Source organism: Conger conger, chromosome 6 (genome assembly GCF_963514075.1).
Source record: "Conger conger chromosome 6, fConCon1.1, whole genome shotgun sequence".
NCBI lineage: Eukaryota > Metazoa > Chordata > Actinopteri > Anguilliformes > Congridae > Conger > Conger conger.
This window is the reverse complement of record NC_083765.1, coordinates 50,302,934-50,319,919: the sequence shown is the minus strand read 5'-3', so window position 1 is coordinate 50,319,919 and position 16,986 is coordinate 50,302,934. Positions and strand designations below refer to the sequence as shown.

At 44.7% G+C, this 16,986-nt stretch overlaps 2 protein-coding genes across 2 annotated transcripts; both read left to right on the top strand.

Moving 5' to 3' along the window:
• Positions 1-729: 729 nt before the first annotated feature.
• Positions 730-4,184, top strand: tmem17 (transmembrane protein 17). The gene is made up of 5 exons (XM_061245785.1): positions 730-893; positions 2,118-2,221; positions 2,534-2,647; positions 2,952-3,095; positions 3,724-4,184. Exons 1-5 carry the CDS (start codon positions 779-781, stop codon positions 3,826-3,828), a joined length of 582 nt encoding a protein of 193 aa, XP_061101769.1. The 5' UTR covers positions 730-778; the 3' UTR covers positions 3,829-4,184.
• A 964-nt stretch (positions 4,185-5,148) lies between these two features.
• Positions 5,149-15,756, top strand: trip4 (thyroid hormone receptor interactor 4). The gene is made up of 13 exons (XM_061245928.1): positions 5,149-5,329; positions 6,887-7,062; positions 7,507-7,637; positions 7,718-7,927; positions 8,724-8,802; positions 9,299-9,407; positions 9,693-9,908; positions 10,543-10,660; positions 11,426-11,610; positions 12,436-12,560; positions 13,135-13,226; positions 14,914-15,016; positions 15,422-15,756. The coding sequence occupies exons 1-13, from the start codon at positions 5,250-5,252 to the stop codon at positions 15,490-15,492; spliced, it is 1,695 nt and encodes a 564-aa protein (XP_061101912.1). The 5' UTR covers positions 5,149-5,249; the 3' UTR covers positions 15,493-15,756.
• Positions 15,757-16,986: the final 1,230 nt, after the last annotated feature.

The window sequence follows — 16,986 nt, the reverse complement described above, 5'->3', positions numbered from 1 at the left end:
AAAATTATGAATGCTAAAATAAATACAATTATTGATTTTGTGGATGCATTGTCATCGACTGCAACAGAGATTTCTCTGTCAGAGAGATAGGAGGTAAATTATCTGAGGACCGTCACAGACAGGCATTTTTCCATGGAACACTCCAGGGCTGTTTTCAACTTTGTATTAAAATCATATACACGTTTCTCACATGACAAGGGTGAGATACTGTCACCTGCTGTGACACACCCCTGGGAGGACAGAAGAGCAGGACACAAGGAGAAGCGAAAATTCCAAGTTGACCCAGCCTTTTTACTTCAGAAATTACATTTATGCTTTATAAATTAAATATATTTGAAATTAAGCGGCAACCATAGTCAATGTCGGGTGACGTTAGAACGCTCATCAACATTCTGTGATTTCAGTCGAGCAACGAAGTATAAACCAGCCTTAAAGGTACAATAGGTTATTTCGGAATTATTGCACAGCTACACAATGTTTTGGTACGTCAACTGAAACCCGAATTTAAGGACTATAAACACAGGCAATCAACATTTCAGTGAGCCTTTTTCAATGATAAGAATGGATTTACAATGATCTTGTAACAATGTTTTAACACAAAAATCTTTGTACCTTTTACACCAGGCGTACGTCCAGTTGTGACAACCCCAGCCAGCACCAAAGTTGCCGATCCCTGCTCCAGGTCAGCGGGTGGCGGTAATGCACCCATTGCGGTTTTACAACCGCCGTTAAACAAAACCGAAGAAGAAGAGAAGAAAAAAAAAAGTCAATATGAAATATGGAGCTGCCGGATTCTGTAAGAAGACGATTGGGGGACTTCTCTCGGACAGTATTTATCGACCAGAATCGAACCAAGCCTTCACCTGAGGAGCATATTAAATTCTTAGGACATAGTAAGTTGATTACTAGATTGCATAATATTTTCATATAGGCCTAACGTAGCTAAATATATAACATTTCTTCTTACCGTGAAAAGTCCATAAATGACCTGTTTACATCCTGGCCAGATGTGTCTTCAAGCGAATTGCTACGTTACCTTAGGCTTAGTTTTGTCACAGCAACTTCGACACGTGCTGAGTGAAAATGCAGAGTGCCTGACCCGCTAATGTTTCTAGATGTTTACACAGCGGTAGTTCTATCAATAAAGAAAGAAAAAGCCAGCTGTATGCCGGCGTCAGTGCATTTGAGCTGCAGGCACTCATGCTGACGCTGTCCTAAAACTATGAAGGGTGGCTTACCCACAGGCGTAGAAATGTGTTGCCACTAGCGGTGCAGTTTTTTAAAGGATTTTCACTAACATTAATAAACATTAAACAATCATTGATTAATTGTTAACGAAACATCCAATCACGCCGTCCTTAGCGACTGTTGCTATGTACGAGAAAAGGGTCCCAGTCAGTCAGCTGGCAGCATCTGCTTGAAATGAATGAACGTTAGCTCAACATGGTTTCTTGTAGTATAATCCAGTATTTTCGCGACTGGAATCGTATATAATGTATAACGTTAAGTAAGTTAGGAAATAAGTAAAACTGTGGAAATATTGAAAAACAAATCCATTGTTTGCCCTTCCATTGACAAAGTGCTGAAAAATAATGACCTGCCATTAACGACTGCTAACAGTTAACCTTACTGAATAGTTGGTTGAAATAACATTAGATAGACCCATCACTCCCTCAAATCTCCAGTTCAGAGATTTACCTTTAATAAGATGTATCTGTGTCTCTGTGAGGTACGTTCAGAATGTTCATGTTGTGCCCACTACCAATAGAGAAAACATCTGAGTATCCCACTACCAATAGAGAAAACTTCTGAGTATCCCACTACCAATAGAGAAAACTTCTGAGTATCCCACTACCAATAGAGAAAACATCTGAGTATCCCACTACCAATAGAGAAAACTTCTGAGTATCCCACTACCAATAGAGAAAACTTCTGAGTATCCCACTACCAATAGAGAAAACATCTGAGTATCCCACTACCAATAGAGAAAACTTCTGAGTATCCCACTATGTATTTAGTTAGTTACCTGGGATAAAAGAAAACCTGGGCCAGATTTGGATTAGAGGTCAAAATTTGATGATGGCTGTTCTTAAGTGATATTGACTTGTCTTTCTCAGGCAGTAATGTCGTGTCAAGTCTTCCTCTGCAAATGTCCCTGTTTTTCAACATGTGGTTCTTCCCCCTGTGGTGGATTTCTGAAGTAGTCATGCTTGACCTCAAGGTATTGTATCCTATATTCACTCTCCAAAGTACACATTAATACACTTACTTGGTAACTGATAGAGACTTAGTGTTATGCAACTCGCTCTTTTATTTTCACTTTGACATGTCGTTGTTGATGGTTAATCTAATGAACATGAAACGCAGCCCGATATCAGTCAGTTATAGCGTAAAGCTGTGCATGACCAAATACACAAATATCCCAAAATATTGTCAAGAAAGTAATAAAACATTGGTGATATTTCTTTATCTTGTCATGGAAGTTGTCTGCAGAAGTACCCATACATACTCTTTTTTCTCTGTCGTCTGTCAGTATCCAGCCCTCCCTGACTACTACAAGTTCATCCTTATAACTGTCCTCACTGTAATGACCCTTGTTGAGGCTGTGAGACTCTATCTGGGCTATGCAGGAAATCTGCAAGAAAAGGTAGGCAATATGCTTTCCTCTGTTACATGTACAGGCTGCATGTCTGTTATATTTGCAGGGTGTTGTGTCTGTTATATTTGTAGGGCGTTGTGTTGGAATGAAATGTGTTACGCAGTCAAACAGCCAAGTCCCAGAATTCAAAATGCCACTAGTGACATGGGTTTCGGAAGAATAACTTGGCCGTTCAGTCATATATACATTATTTTCTGACTGCTCAGTTTTAGATTAGAACATTTATACATATTAATTTATACACTCAATCCCAGTTTTCCTGAAATGGAATCTTTATGTCTGCTCCTTGCAGGTTCCAGAGCTTGCTGGCTTCTGGCTGTTGAGTCTTCTGTTGCAGTTCCCTTTAGTTCTGTTCCAGCTCTTCAATGAGGCCATTCTCATCCAGCCCTTGGAAAGAGGGATTCACATTGTCCTCGGTTTGTTTATACTAACGCAGGTGAGTGTTACTTTTATAGGTATGGATTTAATTGCACATGGTGTTTCTCCCAGCATTTGGCATATGCTTAAAATTACTAAAGTTACTGTGGAAATCCGCGGGAGAATGACTCCCTGCGGAACAGCACTCATTTTAAATAACTACAACTGTATAGTAGCCTACTATTGTTCTACTAGCCTACCAGTTCGGGACGAATAACATGCACAACAAAAGTCTCTTGTTTTTTTCTGTAACTGGGGGGAAAATTTAGTCCATCATGCCGGCAAGAGACAGGACAGCTGTGGAGTAGAGTGCTCACATTTGCCACCTGGTGGTGATTGTGCGAAAAACAAACTCTAAACCACTATGGATTATGGTTATCTTGCGACAAATCCTAAGAATGTTTTGGGGGTGAATCAAATGTATTGGCTTGATTGTTTTAACCCTAATAATATTCCAAACAGTGACTTCATTCTGTTGATTGGGTCACTTCTGTTCATGAATTAAGATTATCTGACAGCTTCAATTTATAGGGATAAATATGTATATACATAAACTGGCTTTGTTTTCTGTTTCTGTTTGGAGAATACATGCACCATCTGCTTCATTTATTTTTGCTCTAATGCCTGCATTTTCTTATTCCCTCCAGGCTGTTTCTGGGTTTGTGGCAATTCGTGCAATGGTCAGACATACAGAGACCCACTTCCACCTCAGACAGTTTGATGGACTCCAGGAGTTCAGACTCCATCAGTAATCGGTGCTTCATTTCAGTTAGGATGACACCATGCTCTGGCAACTCTGAAATTTTGGTTTTGTATTCCCTGAAAACATTTTATGGGTCAATTTTGTTGTTGTAAAATGCATCATTTAAATTGATTGACTTGAGCACACAACATCAGTGTGGTGTCATGTACTAGAAAGCATTTTCAGACATTTTCCAGATTGGATCACTTCTCTGAATTTTCTCAGCACAAGTTTTGCATAAGAGACTTGAACACATTCTGTGTAATTTACATCAAGTGCAATTTTTTTTTTTTAATCAAATGAATGTTTTATTGGTGAATTATATTATATTTTTATCCAGTGAATAAATGATTGTCCAAAGCCAAATTTGTCAAGTGTGTTAAACAGGAATGTCCAATTTACTCTGTCAAATACCTTTTCTGCATCAAGTGAAGCGATTATTGTTTTAGTTTTGTTTGACGTAGGAGCTGCCATTCTCCAAGGAGACATGCATGCTTGCACCTTATCGGTTCATCATAGTGCTGGACTATGTCCTCTGCATTTCCACTGTGATGAACAGTGGAAGCCGGTGTATCCATCAAGCAAGTACCTGACTTCAAGTACCTGGGTTCTCATATCATGGACTCAGGGAAAAACCAGAACCAGGAAAGCCCTTGCTTGGGCTGCATGCAGCAAACTCAACAAAATGTGGATGTCAAATCTCCTAAACCAGCTCAAGATCAACTTGTTCAAATCCACAGTTGAACCTGTGCTGATGTACGGTGCAGAAACCTGGACCTTAAATGCCTGGCTGCACAAGAGTTTAGATGGCTGCTACACCGATCCGCTACGCAGAATCCAGAATCTGTCATGGAAGAATCACCCAACCCTACAACAGATCTATGGCAAAATTCCAAGATTGAGCAAGCCTCATCGAAAGACGGAATACGATTTGCTGGCCACTGGCTATCGGGCAAAAGATTAAATTGTATCGGACATCCTGCTATGGAAACCTTCAAAAAGCAGGAGGTAGAGCTACCCTGCCATTATTTACCGTGATACTGGCATCCACAGGGAGGACAGTTGTGCTTGGACTCTCGCCCATCAGGGAGCGATGATGATGATGTCATACCACACAAGCATTTAAAGTAATTTGAACTATTTTCCATCCATTCTGGTTTGATTCATATCTCTTTTGTTCAGGCAACGATACAGTCGCTGCCGGTAATGGACCATTGTTGGATTGCCAACCACAATAAAACTCAAGAAGAGGAAAAAAAAAAAAAAAAACGGTCGCGTACATCTAAACTTTTATTGTGAAATTCCCTCTCTATACGTACCGGAAGTAACTTTTTGGCAATCAACTCTAGTTACAAACTCTCCTAAACGTTGATTGCTAAAGTTGCCTGACATTCGAGATTTAATATACGAATAAAGTAGCTCATCTGCGCCATGTCGGACCAGTTGCTTCGTTGGTGTGTGGATCAGCTGAATCACACATTTGGTTTGGAAGCAAGCGATGATATTGTCGAGTAAGTACATTGCTTATTTTCTAGCTAAGTAGCCACAAATGTAATCTAGAATACATATGCTTGCTATAAAACCCAGTCTACACATCAACACGCCGACTTCAGACGAGACAAGAGAAACGTCCAAATTAAAATCTTAGAATGACCAAGTAAATACCTAGCAGTCCACATTAAAACCGAGATAATGAGACCGCAAACTCAGGGGATACTTCCGTCATCAATTCTGGAAAAATAAGATGACCATTGATGAGAAGATATGTAATTTGTAATGTCAGTATTGACATTCTGATATTTTAGTAGCTAATAGCTAATAACGTTAGCAACATTATCTTACAGATTCATACGCTGACAGCTGTGAACTTGTAATGGCAAAAGCTGAAATGTATGAAAAATAACACTTGTTTTATGTAGACTATCTTGGTTACATAAACATTGAGCTAGCTAAACAGTTTTATATTGATTCCTATTCTCCAGACGATGGTCGATTAATCCGATGCTCTGAGTCCATTATTGCATCAGGCCAGCGAATGTTGCGAATTATAATTCTTATGTTGCTTATTGTGCAGCGTGTCCGCATAAATAAAACAAAATAAAATAAGTTGTGTGCTTCATTTCGATGTAATAACCGGCAATCTCCGAATCTTTCTGTTTTCGGATTTTATTAGGTAGATCTGTTCACCAGCTTGTTAATGGAAATATATAATCAGCCGTCATCTGGCAGCAATTAAATGCATAAAAACATGCAGACATGGTCAAGAGGTTCAGCTGTTGTTCAGACCAAATGTCAGAATGGGGAAGAAATGTGATCGATTTTGACCATGGAATGATTGTTGGTGCCAGAGAGGGTGGTTTGAGTATCTCAGAAACGGCTGATCTCCTGGGATTTTCATGCACAACAGTCTCTAGAGTTTGCAGAGAATGGTGCAGAAAAACCAAAAAAACATGACAGGAAGGTGACAGTACCGCAAATAGCCACACATTACAACAGTGGTATGCAGAAGAGCATATAATTAATCGGTCTTCAGTGTGAACCTTATGTGACTGATTTAGGAGTGTACGCATGGTTGTGCGAGGACCTAGATATTCACTATCGCTTCTTAATTTCACCGATCCTGTCTCTGAGCAGTGTGCGCACTGAAGAGCCGGTGTCAACTTTTGGTTCAGGGCGAGACTACTTTTATACCACGCGCTCCTTTATCCGCACCACGCAGCTAAGACAACCATTTTGAAAGTTTCGCTAGGTGTGGGGTGTGATTTTTTTCACCATGGTGATGGAAATGTAACTGGATTTTCACGACGGTGATAGTGATCGTGATCGTGACAGTTCCATCAACCTGCAGGGGTTGCTGGTGTGCGATAAAACGATCCCATTCCTGACCCTGATGGAGTGACCAGTGCATTTTTCACCGTGACTGCTGGTCACAAAGGGCATTTGCAAAATGTTGACACTGAGTTCACTTCTCCTGCCTTTCTATCTGTAGCAAGTCTGGATATCTTTGCCGTGGTGAATGTCAAAAAGCATTTGAGAGTATCAGACGCACTGTGGATCGATGCTTGCAGGTACATGCTGTCCATTGACAACGGGGAGGAGCTGGCAGAGTACGTCGGGGACTTGGTGCAAGGTAACGATGGGAAGAAGAAGCAGTTCATCGATGAGCTGCTGGCGCGGTGGCAGAGGGCCCGTTGTCTTGTCCCAGAAGGGGCCGGGCTACTCCTCGGCCGAGAAACGTCTGCTGGTACGGCTCCGAGCTCACCAGATGATATTATATTTGTTTGGTTTTCATTTAGGCGGCATGGATGGTGCAGTGGGTAGCACTGCCGCCTCACAGCAAGGAGGTCCTGGGTTCGAATCCCGGTCGGCCGGGGCCTCTCTGTGTGGAGTTTGCATGTTCTCCCCGTGTTTGCATGGGTTTCCTCCGGGTACTCCGGTTTCCTCCCACAGTCCAAAGACATGCAGGTTAGGCTGATTGGAGAGTCTAAATTGCCCATAGGTATGAGTGTGTGAGTGAATGGTGTGTGTGCCTTTCGCCCAATGTATGCTGGGATAGGCTCCAGCCCCCCTGCGACCCTGTTCAAGATAAGCGGGTTAAAGATAATGGATGGATGGATGGATTGTTTTCATTTAGACACATAAAAATGGAAACCAGCCCTATCATATGAAAATACTTCGTGCTTTCCAGAAATGCAGGATGTGGCCAAAGACTTGCTGAAGAAGACCAAGCGCAAAGGGCGAAACAGACAGGAGCTGCTGACCGTGAGTGAGCCAGAGCCGGCCCCTGAGGTGGTGAAGACGCCCATTGACCTGCTGAAGGTTGGACTCCAAGCTACATAACGCTTTGATATGGCTACTAGCTTCGTTGTGCTAAAGTCAATGATTGTCGTTTATTTTAGGTGCAGGAAAACTCTTCTGTGAAGAAAAAGAATAAGTTTGTGAATCTCTACACCAAAGATGGACAGGAAAAGCTGACCATTCTGTTGCCAGGGCGACATGCTTGTGAATGCCTGGCTCAGAAGCACTGCCTCGTTAACAACTGCATGACCTGCGGACGCATTGTGTGTGAGCAAGAAGGGTCCGGGCCCTGCCTCTTCTGTGGGGCCCTGGTGAGACGCACGGCACGCCACACGCCACGCCACACATAAACACACCACACACACCCCGCACCACACACTACACCACACACAACGCACCACACACACCCCGCACCACACACTACACCACACACACCCCGCACACACCACACCACACACACACCCTGCACATACAAAACCACCCGCACTTACCAAACACTACAACACACACACCCCGCACTTACCACACACTACATCACACACACACCCCGCACACACCCCACACTTACCACACACTACTCCACACACACCCCGCACACACCACATACCACACACACCCTGCACATACAAAACCACCCGCACATACCACACACTACACCACACACACCCCACACACCACACCACACCACACACAACACACCACACACACACCCTGCACATACAAAACCACCCGCACATACTACACACTACACCACACACACCCCGCACTTACCACACACTACATCACACACACCCCGCACACACCCCACACTTACCACACACTACACCACACACCCCACACCCCATACATACCCCGCACTTACCACATACCACACACACCCTGCACATACAACACCACGCCACACACCCCGCACATACCATACCGCACACAACACACCACACACACACCCCACACTTACCACATACCACACACTACGGCACACACACACACACACACCCCGCACATACCACACACTACGGCACACACACACACACACGCACGCCACGTGTTTTATGGAATTTATATTCAACTCACGAGGTGTACTCAGCTGTGTGCACTGCTCTGCAGGTGTGCACCAAAGAGGAGCAGAAGATCCTGGAGAGAGACTCGAACAAGAGCCAGAAACTGCGCAAAAAACTGATGAATGGTAAGCTGTGTGTGTACATGTGTAACTACAGTGGGCTCCGGAATTAGTGGCTTGCAATTCATACATTTTTATGTTATTTTAAATATACAATATGATTAATGAGAAACTCAAAATCTGTCAAGGGTGCCAATAATTCTGCAGCCGACTGCATGTTTCAGTCTTTGAATATGTGTGTGTAAGAGAGACTGAGTTTAGGTAGGCCTTTGTGTGTGTGTGTGTGTGAGAGAGACTGAGTTTAGGTAGGTGTATGTATGTGTCTGTCTGTCTCTGTGTGTGTGTGTGTGTGTGTGTGTGTGTGTGTGTGTGTGTGTGTGTGTGTGAGAGAGAGCGAGCGAGAGAGAGAGAGAGAGAGAGAGACTGAGTTTAGGTAGGCCTTTGTGTGTGCGTGCGTGAGTGTGTTTATATCTGTGGGTCTCTCCACCTGTGTGCTTTTTTTGGTGAGTTTATATTTGTGTGTGTGTGTGTGTGTGTGTGTGTGTTTGTACGTCCGTGACAGACCACGCCCGGCAGAGTGACCTGCTGCCGCACGAGGAGGAGCGAATCAAGGCGGGGCTGGAGAAAGCACTCCAACACAAAGACAAGCTGCTGGAATTCGACACCAACAGGTACGGTTCAAACATCGAGGGCAGAGTAATTAAAATGAGAGCACTATTCCCTCAGCTCTCGCACAGATTTTGTTGTTTTCTTTTCTTTCATACAAAAATATGTGCTCACTGAAATATACCATATTCCTGCACAAATCTGTGTGTGTGCTCTGAAATATAATCTGCTCAAGCACAAATTTGCTGTTACCCCAAGACTACAGCTTTCACAGGTCCAAAACCACAGTCGCAGTACAGGGATAATCTGTGTGCGTGTTTTTTTTGCGTGATGGTGCGTGCGTGTGTTAGTGTGCGGCGTACACAGGTGCTGGATGATGAGTCGGACTACTTCTCCACGGACTCCAACCAGTGGCTGTCAACGGGGGAGAGGGAGGCTCTGCGCAAACGCGAGGCCGAGCTTGGCGAGCTACGCCACGCCTCTCGCAAGGACAGGAAGATCACGTTGGACTTTGCTGGCCGACAGGTGCTGGAGGAGGGAGACAACCTGAGCCAGTACTACAGCAGGTATAAACACACCTGAGCCAGTACTACAGCAGGTATAAACACACCTGAGCCAGTACTACAGCAGGTATAAACACACCTGAGCCAGTACTACAGCAGGTATAAACACACCTGAGCCAGTATAGCAGGTATAAACACACCTGAGCCAGTATAGCAGGTATAAACACACCTGAGCCAGTACTACAGCAGGTATGAACACACCTGAGCCAGTACTACAGCAGGTATAAACACACCTGAGCCAGTATAGTAGGTATAAACACACCTGAGCCAGTATAGCAGGTATAAATACACCTGAGCCAGTACTACAGCAGGTATAAACACACCTGAGCCAGTACTACAGCAGGTATAAACACACCTGAGCCAGTATAGCAGGTATAAACACACCTGAGCCAGTATAGCAGGTATAAACACACCTGAGCCAGTATAGCAGGTATAAACACACCTGAGCCAGTACTACAGCAGGTATAAACACACCTGAGCCAGTACTACAGCAGGTATAAACACACCTGAGCCAGTACCTGCAGTACTGCAATTCTGTGTTTAAAAACTGCTTTCATTTCTATGTGGTGAAACCAAAATGTATCTATTCGTGGCAGACACTATTTCTGGGTATCCACTGAAACTGTGGCTCTGACAGGTTTGACGAAGCTGTCCAGGCCATCAACACAGGAACCCTGGTGACCTCATCTCAACGGACCGACAACCCTCCACCCAGAGAGCTGGTCAACCCCACTATCCTGCAGGCTGCTCCACAGGTGTCTGACGTTGTGCTTTACATTCTTCATATCTTTGTCACCAAGTGTTTCGCTTGTGTGTGTGTCTACATTTGCCTGTGTAAAGCTGTCTGCTTGTGTTTGCCTGTGTAATGCTCTCTGCTTGTGTGTCCCCATGTTTGCCTGTGTAATGCTCTCTGCTTGTGTGTCCCTGTGTGTGCCTGTGTAATGCTCTCTGCTTGTGTGTCCCTGTGTTTGCCTGTGTAATGCTCTCTGCTTGTGTGTCCCTGTGTTTGCCTGTGTAATGCTCTCTGCTTGTATCTCCCTCTGTTTGCCTGTGTAATGCTCTCTGCTTGTGTGTCCCTGTGTGTGCCTGTGTAATGCTCTCTGCTTGTGTGTCCCTGTGTGTGCCTGTGTAATGCTCTCTGCTTGTGTGTCCCTGTGTTTGCCTGTGTAATGCCCTCTGCTTGTGTGTCCCTGTGTTTGCCTGTGTAATGCTCTCTGCTTGTATCTCCCTGTGTTTGCCTGTGTAATGCTCTCTGCTTGTGTGTCCCTGTGTGTGCCTGTGTAATGCTCTCTGCTTGTGTGTCCCTGTGTGTGCCTGTGTAATGCTCTCTGCTTGTGTGTCCCTGTGTTTGCCTGTGTAATGCTCTCTGCTTGTGTGTCCCTGTGTTTGCCTGTGTAATGGTCTCTGCTTGTATCTCCTCGTGTTTGCCTGTGTAAAGGGCTGTCCTCCTCTGTGTAATGGGTTTGTTTGCCTGTGTAAAGGGCTGTTCCCTGTGTAATGGGTTTGGTTGCCTGTTGCAGTGGGTGGACATGGGCAGCCGTGCGGCACGGCAGAAGCCCCAGGAGAGGGCCGTGTGCAGTGAGGCGGGGCCGGGGCGCGCCCGTCTGCGGCTGCAGGACCGTGAGCTGCAGGAGATGTCTGACGGGGGCTGGTGCCTCAGCATGCATCAGCCCTGGGCTTCACTCCTCGTCCTGGGAATCAAGAGGTACGACCCATCTCTGCCCCTCCCGAGAGGGGTTTCTCCAGCAAGAGCTACGACCCATCTCTGCCCCTCCCGAGAGGGGTTTCTCCAGCAAGAGGTACGACCCATCTCTGCCCCTCCCAAGAGGGGTTTCTCCAGCAAGAGGATGACCCATCTCTGCCCCTCCCGACCAATCCATACATATGTGGATAGTACTCTTGTCATGGTCCCGTGATTCTGTAATCTTATGCTGCTATTTGACCCCGTCTTCGCTAGGTCTCATTTTTAATGTGACTTCCTAGTCAAATAAAGGTTTATATATTCGGATCACCCTTACTTTTTAAATTTATTTCACCACCCGTTCCTCTCCTTGCTCTACACCCAGGCCTGCTGGCGTTTTTCTACTGGGGAGTTTTTACCTCACTGCTTGGGGATTCAGGCCTGGTTTCTGTCCACTTTTCCTTCCTTCCGTTTGGAGATTAAGCATCTTTGTAAAAAGTGTGATGAAAACCAAATTGAATTCTACTGAACAGTCTGTCAGGCCAATATTCCACACAAGCTCTTTGTGCCTTTTTAGAGGTGTATTGAGCAGCACCGGGTGAGCATTGTATTCTGGTTTAATCCCATTCAGTTTTATTTGTAAATGTTTTTCACAGTATTTCAGAGCACTTCACAGACATCCCAGCCTCAATATTTCTGTCGTTTGTCAGTTATCATCTATGTGCACTGCACCAGTGCTGTCTTGCTGAATGTTTCTGTCGTCAGTTAGCATCTTTCCGCACTGCACCAGTGCTGTCTTGCTGAATGTTTCTGTCATTTGTTAGCACCTCTCTGCGCTCGTCTCTTCAGGGTGGAGGGCAGATCGTGGTACTCCTCTCACCGGGGTCGTCTGTGGATCGCTGCTGCCGCCAAGAAACCCTCCCCACAGGAGATCAGCCAAGTGGAGTCTCAGTACCGCCAACTCTACAGGACAGGTACTCCTGCAATGCACCTATCACAGTACAGCTAACTCTACCAGACAGGTACTCCTGCAATGCACCTATCACAGTACAGCCAACTCTACAGGACAGGTACTCCTGCAATGCACCTATCACAGTACAGCTAACTCTACCAGACAGGTACTCCTGCAATGCACCTATCACAGTACAGCTAACTCTACAGGACAGGTACTCCTGCAATGCACCTATCACAGTACAGCTAACTCTACAAGACAGGTACTATATCACAGTTTTGCCTGTTACTTGCCCAATGGACCAGTTATGCCAACTCAACACAGGTCAGGTGCTACCAATATTGCCGGAATATGCACCCCACAGTGTCTTTCTCTCTCATTACATTGCGGCCATTTCTGAGGTGCTCTTAGTGAAAGATTAGAGTGCACTAATTCCCTGGAAGGGGAAAGTTCAGTCGCAAGACATACATTAATGCGAGAAGTGCATGCCAAATGTAAAGTAGTTTATACAAACGACAATAACAAATGTACCCTAGTGAGCATTAAACTACAAGCACTGAAAACAGCAAAATAACTTCAATCTCTCTGTACCCCAGAGCTGCAGTTCCCCAAACAATACCCCACTGGCTGCCTGTTGGGGTGTGTGAATATGACTGACTGTCTGTCCCAGGAGCAGTACAGAGACCAGGTCAGTACACACACACACACACACACACACTTATGTACTCGCATGCGCACAGGCTTGACAATGTGCATGTATCAGTGTCTCACTCTCTCTCTGTGAGTGTGTGCATGTATCAGTGTCTCACTCTCTCTCTCTCTCTCTCTCTCTCTCTCTCTCTCTGTGAGTGTGTGCATGTATCAGTGTCTCACTCTCTCTCTCTGTGAGTGTGTGCATGTATCAGTGTCTCACTCTCTCTCTCTGTGAGTGTGTGCATGTATCAGTGTCTCACTCTCTCTCTGTGAGTGTGTGCATGTATCAGTGTCTCTCTCTCTCTCTCTGTGAGTGTGTGCATGTATCAGTGTCTCACTCTCTCTGTGAGTGTGTGCATATATCAGTGTCTCTCTCTCTCTCTCTGTGAGTGTGTGCATGTATCAGTGTCTCACTCTCTCTCTCTCTCTGTGAGTGTGTGCATGTATCAGTGTCTCACTCTCTCTCTCTGTGAGTGTGTGCATGTATCAGTGTCTCACTCTCTCTCTGTGTGAGTGTGTGCACGTATCAGTGTCTCACTCTCTCTCTCTGTGAGTGTGTGCATGTATCAGTGTCTCTCTCTCTCTGTGAGTGTGTGCATGTATCAGTCTCTCTCTCTCTCTGTGAGTGTGTGCATGTATCAGTGTCTCTCTGTGTGAGTGTGTGCATGTATCAGTATCTCACTCTCTCTCTGTGTGAGTGTGTGCATGTATCAGTGTCTCACTCTCTCTGTGAGTGTCTGCATGTATCAGTGTCTCACTCTCTCTGTGTGAGTGTGTATGTATCAGTGTCTATCTCTCTCTCCCTGTTTCACAGGTTTAGTTTGTTCTGGTTATTCTGAAAGCTAACGTGGTCGATAACAGAGTAGTGTCTCTTTTGATAAATGTTGGCTATGCTACTTAGTGGTTAGAATGTATTTTAACAGATACATTGAATGTGTCATGTCATACGAAGAGGCTGTGTGTTACTTGCCAATTGATTAGTCCTGTCTTTGGCTCACTTGTTAATCAAGAGAAATAAATGAAAACTGGTTGAGATCAATGATTAGTTTAAAGAAATGTTTTGGGCCGCACCAATTTTGAGCTTGAGAGATGCAAATACTGAACTCTATGAATAGATAAAAAATCATTATGCTTTTTTGCAGTCTCATGTTTCTATATTTTGATCAAATCAGAACCTGCACTGTGTAAGTTCAATCAGCTATAACATTCAATATAAAATGCACATAATATTTATTGGTACAACAAGAGCATTTTTGTTTTTTCAATGAGCAGAGGAAGCTAGCTCAACAGCTAACTCAATAGCTAGCTAATATTTCCACCTTATCTCTTAACGAAGCTAGCTACATGTGGGCTACCAGAAAAACTGCTCTTCTAGATAGCTAGCATGGACTTGAAGGGTAAACTGCAATGTTGTTACGAATCTGGTACCAGAACTTATGTTTTACTTACTGCGTAAGCCTGTATGACCTTCTTGGTTCTTTTACCCTAAAATGAATTCTCTCTCTCTCTCTCTCTCTCTCTCTCTCTCTCTCTCTCTCTCTCTCTCTCTCTCTCTCTCTCTCTCTCTCTCTCTCTCTCTCTCTCTCTCTCTCTCTCTCTCTCTCTCTCTCTCTCTCTCTCTCTCTCTCTCTCTCTCTCTCTCTCTCTCTCTCTCTCTCTCTCTCTCTCTCTCTCTCTCTCAGTTCCCTAATAGCTGTGAGGAGTCCAGCTCTCCTTTTGTGTTCATCTGTTCTCAGCCACAGGAGCTATTCATCAAATTCTCCATGAAGGGGAAACACAAGATCTGTGAGTTGAGTTCTGATCCTGAACAGCACACACACTCTCACACACGCACACTTTCTCACACTCTCACACGCGCACTCACACACGCACACACACACCCTTTCTGACAGGGATTGAGACATTAATCTGAGACTGATAGGAGACATGCTGATGTAACCTGTTCATCGACACTTTCTTACATGATCAGTATTCTCACCCATCTGCCTCTGATTCCTTAATGCTTTAATCTTGTTTTTTAATGTATAGCCTTTTATTTAGTTCTTGGGTGAATTGCATGTGTGTATAATGTGTACAGTGATTATAATTTATTTATGTGCAATGTGTGTATAATGTGTATTGATTGTAATTTATGTATGAGTGCAAAGTGTATATAATGTGTACAGTGATTGTAATTTGTGTGTGTCACAGGGAAGATGGACAGTCAGAACCACCAGGGAGCTCGGAAAGGCCTGAAGCCATCTCCCATCTTGTGTGCCTGAGAGAGTGAGGGACCAGGCACTCTTGGGACACCGAACCAACACTTACACCCCTGAACCCTTGCCATTGTCTCATCTGCACACACCTGGGCCCAAGTCAAATACAAAGCCCCCAGTCTCAACACTTGTGCAACCTTGCTGTGACATTATGTGTGCATATCCCACACAGGGCTGTGATTGGCTGAAAGTGATGACTGATTCTGGCTTGTGGTAATTCTTTTAAAAAAAGAAAATTGACTAAAAATTTTAATAAATGGAAGGATTACATGTCAAGTTGCATTCCTAACCCTATGTTCTCATGATGAGCGATTTGGTTGACTAGTTGTGTTCTCACAGTGAGTGATTTGGTCGATCAGTTGTGTTCTCACAGTGAGTGATTTGGTCGATCAGTTCTTTTCTCACAGTGAGTGATTTGGTCGACCAGTTGCTGGAAGTCCATTCATTTTCTATGCAGTGGAGCGAGAGCCAGCAACATGAGCAGCTGCTCATCCTCTCACAGAGAGAGAGACACTGATACAGGCCCAGTAGTAACACACAGCCGGTCTGCATTCAGTTAGGAGTGGCAACCTGTGACTGGAGTTGTCTGACGACCGCCCTTATATGGTCAGAGCTCACCTGTAGCCTGTAGTGAATCAGGTACCTGGAGCAGCACAGAAGTTTAGGGCTGTATCCCTGCACTCACTGCAGGTAGAGAGGGCTCAGGGCTCAGTTTGATCAGAAGGACAGCTACTCTTCTGCACATAAAAGTTCACTATACAGGGAAATCCACTTTGAAGACGCACTGCTCCGCAAAAAAGCTGATCAGCCAATTGTCCAATTACCTTTGCTCCCCAAAACTGGAGGGACTGTGTATCAACGTGGCTGTTGTTGAAACAAGCATCATTACATTACATTACATTACATTATTGGCATTTGGCAGACGCTCTTATCCAGAGCGACGTACAACAAAGTGCATACCCATAACCAGGGATAAGTTCGCTGAAAGACCCTAGAGGTAAGTACAATTTCAACTGCTACCTGCACAACAAAGATAAGGACAAGGGCCATTTTTTTTTTTCATTTTTTTTTTTTTTTTGAACAAACAAACAAACAGAGCAAAAGTCACCAAAGTTAACTATCCAAACACTGCTTACCTAGCCAACTAAAATACCGATACACAAAGCAAGTCACAGAGACAACAATTAAGGTTCACAGGGAGGTAGGGAGGGATGGGGAGAGGTGCTGCTTGAAGAGGTGTGTCTTCAGCTTGCGCTTGAAGGTGGGGAGAGATTCTATAGTTCTGACCTCAACGGGGAGTTCGTTCCACCACCGTGGAGCCAGAACAGACAGTAGTCGTGAGCGTGAGGTGGAGGTTCTGAGAGGGGGAGGTGCCAAGCGGCCTGTGGAGGCTGAACGAAGAGGTCTGGCAGGGGTGTAGGGTCTGATGATTTTTTGCAGATAAGCTGGGGAAGACCCTTTAACTGCTTGGAAGGCTAGCACCAATGTTTTGAATTTGAT

What these genes read in the sequence shown, in the direction of transcription:
- tmem17 (XM_061245785.1), top strand. Translation starts at nt 779, where the DNA reads ATGGAGCTGCCGGATTCTGTAAGAAGACGATTGGGGGACTTCTCTCGG. An exon ending in TATTAAATTCTTAGGACATA is followed by an intron (nt 894 to 2,117) that starts GTAAGTTGATTA and finishes TGTCTTTCTCAG; the next exon opens with GCAGTAATGTCGTGTCAAGT. An exon ending in TAGTCATGCTTGACCTCAAG is followed by an intron (nt 2,222 to 2,533) that starts GTATTGTATCCT and finishes GTCGTCTGTCAG; the next exon opens with TATCCAGCCCTCCCTGACTA.
- trip4 (XM_061245928.1), top strand. Translation starts at nt 5,250, where the DNA reads ATGTCGGACCAGTTGCTTCGTTGGTGTGTGGATCAGCTGAATCACACA. An exon ending in CGGCCGAGAAACGTCTGCTG is followed by an intron (nt 7,063 to 7,506) that starts GTACGGCTCCGA and finishes CGTGCTTTCCAG; the next exon opens with AAATGCAGGATGTGGCCAAA. An exon ending in CGCCCATTGACCTGCTGAAG is followed by an intron (nt 7,638 to 7,717) that starts GTTGGACTCCAA and finishes CGTTTATTTTAG; the next exon opens with GTGCAGGAAAACTCTTCTGT.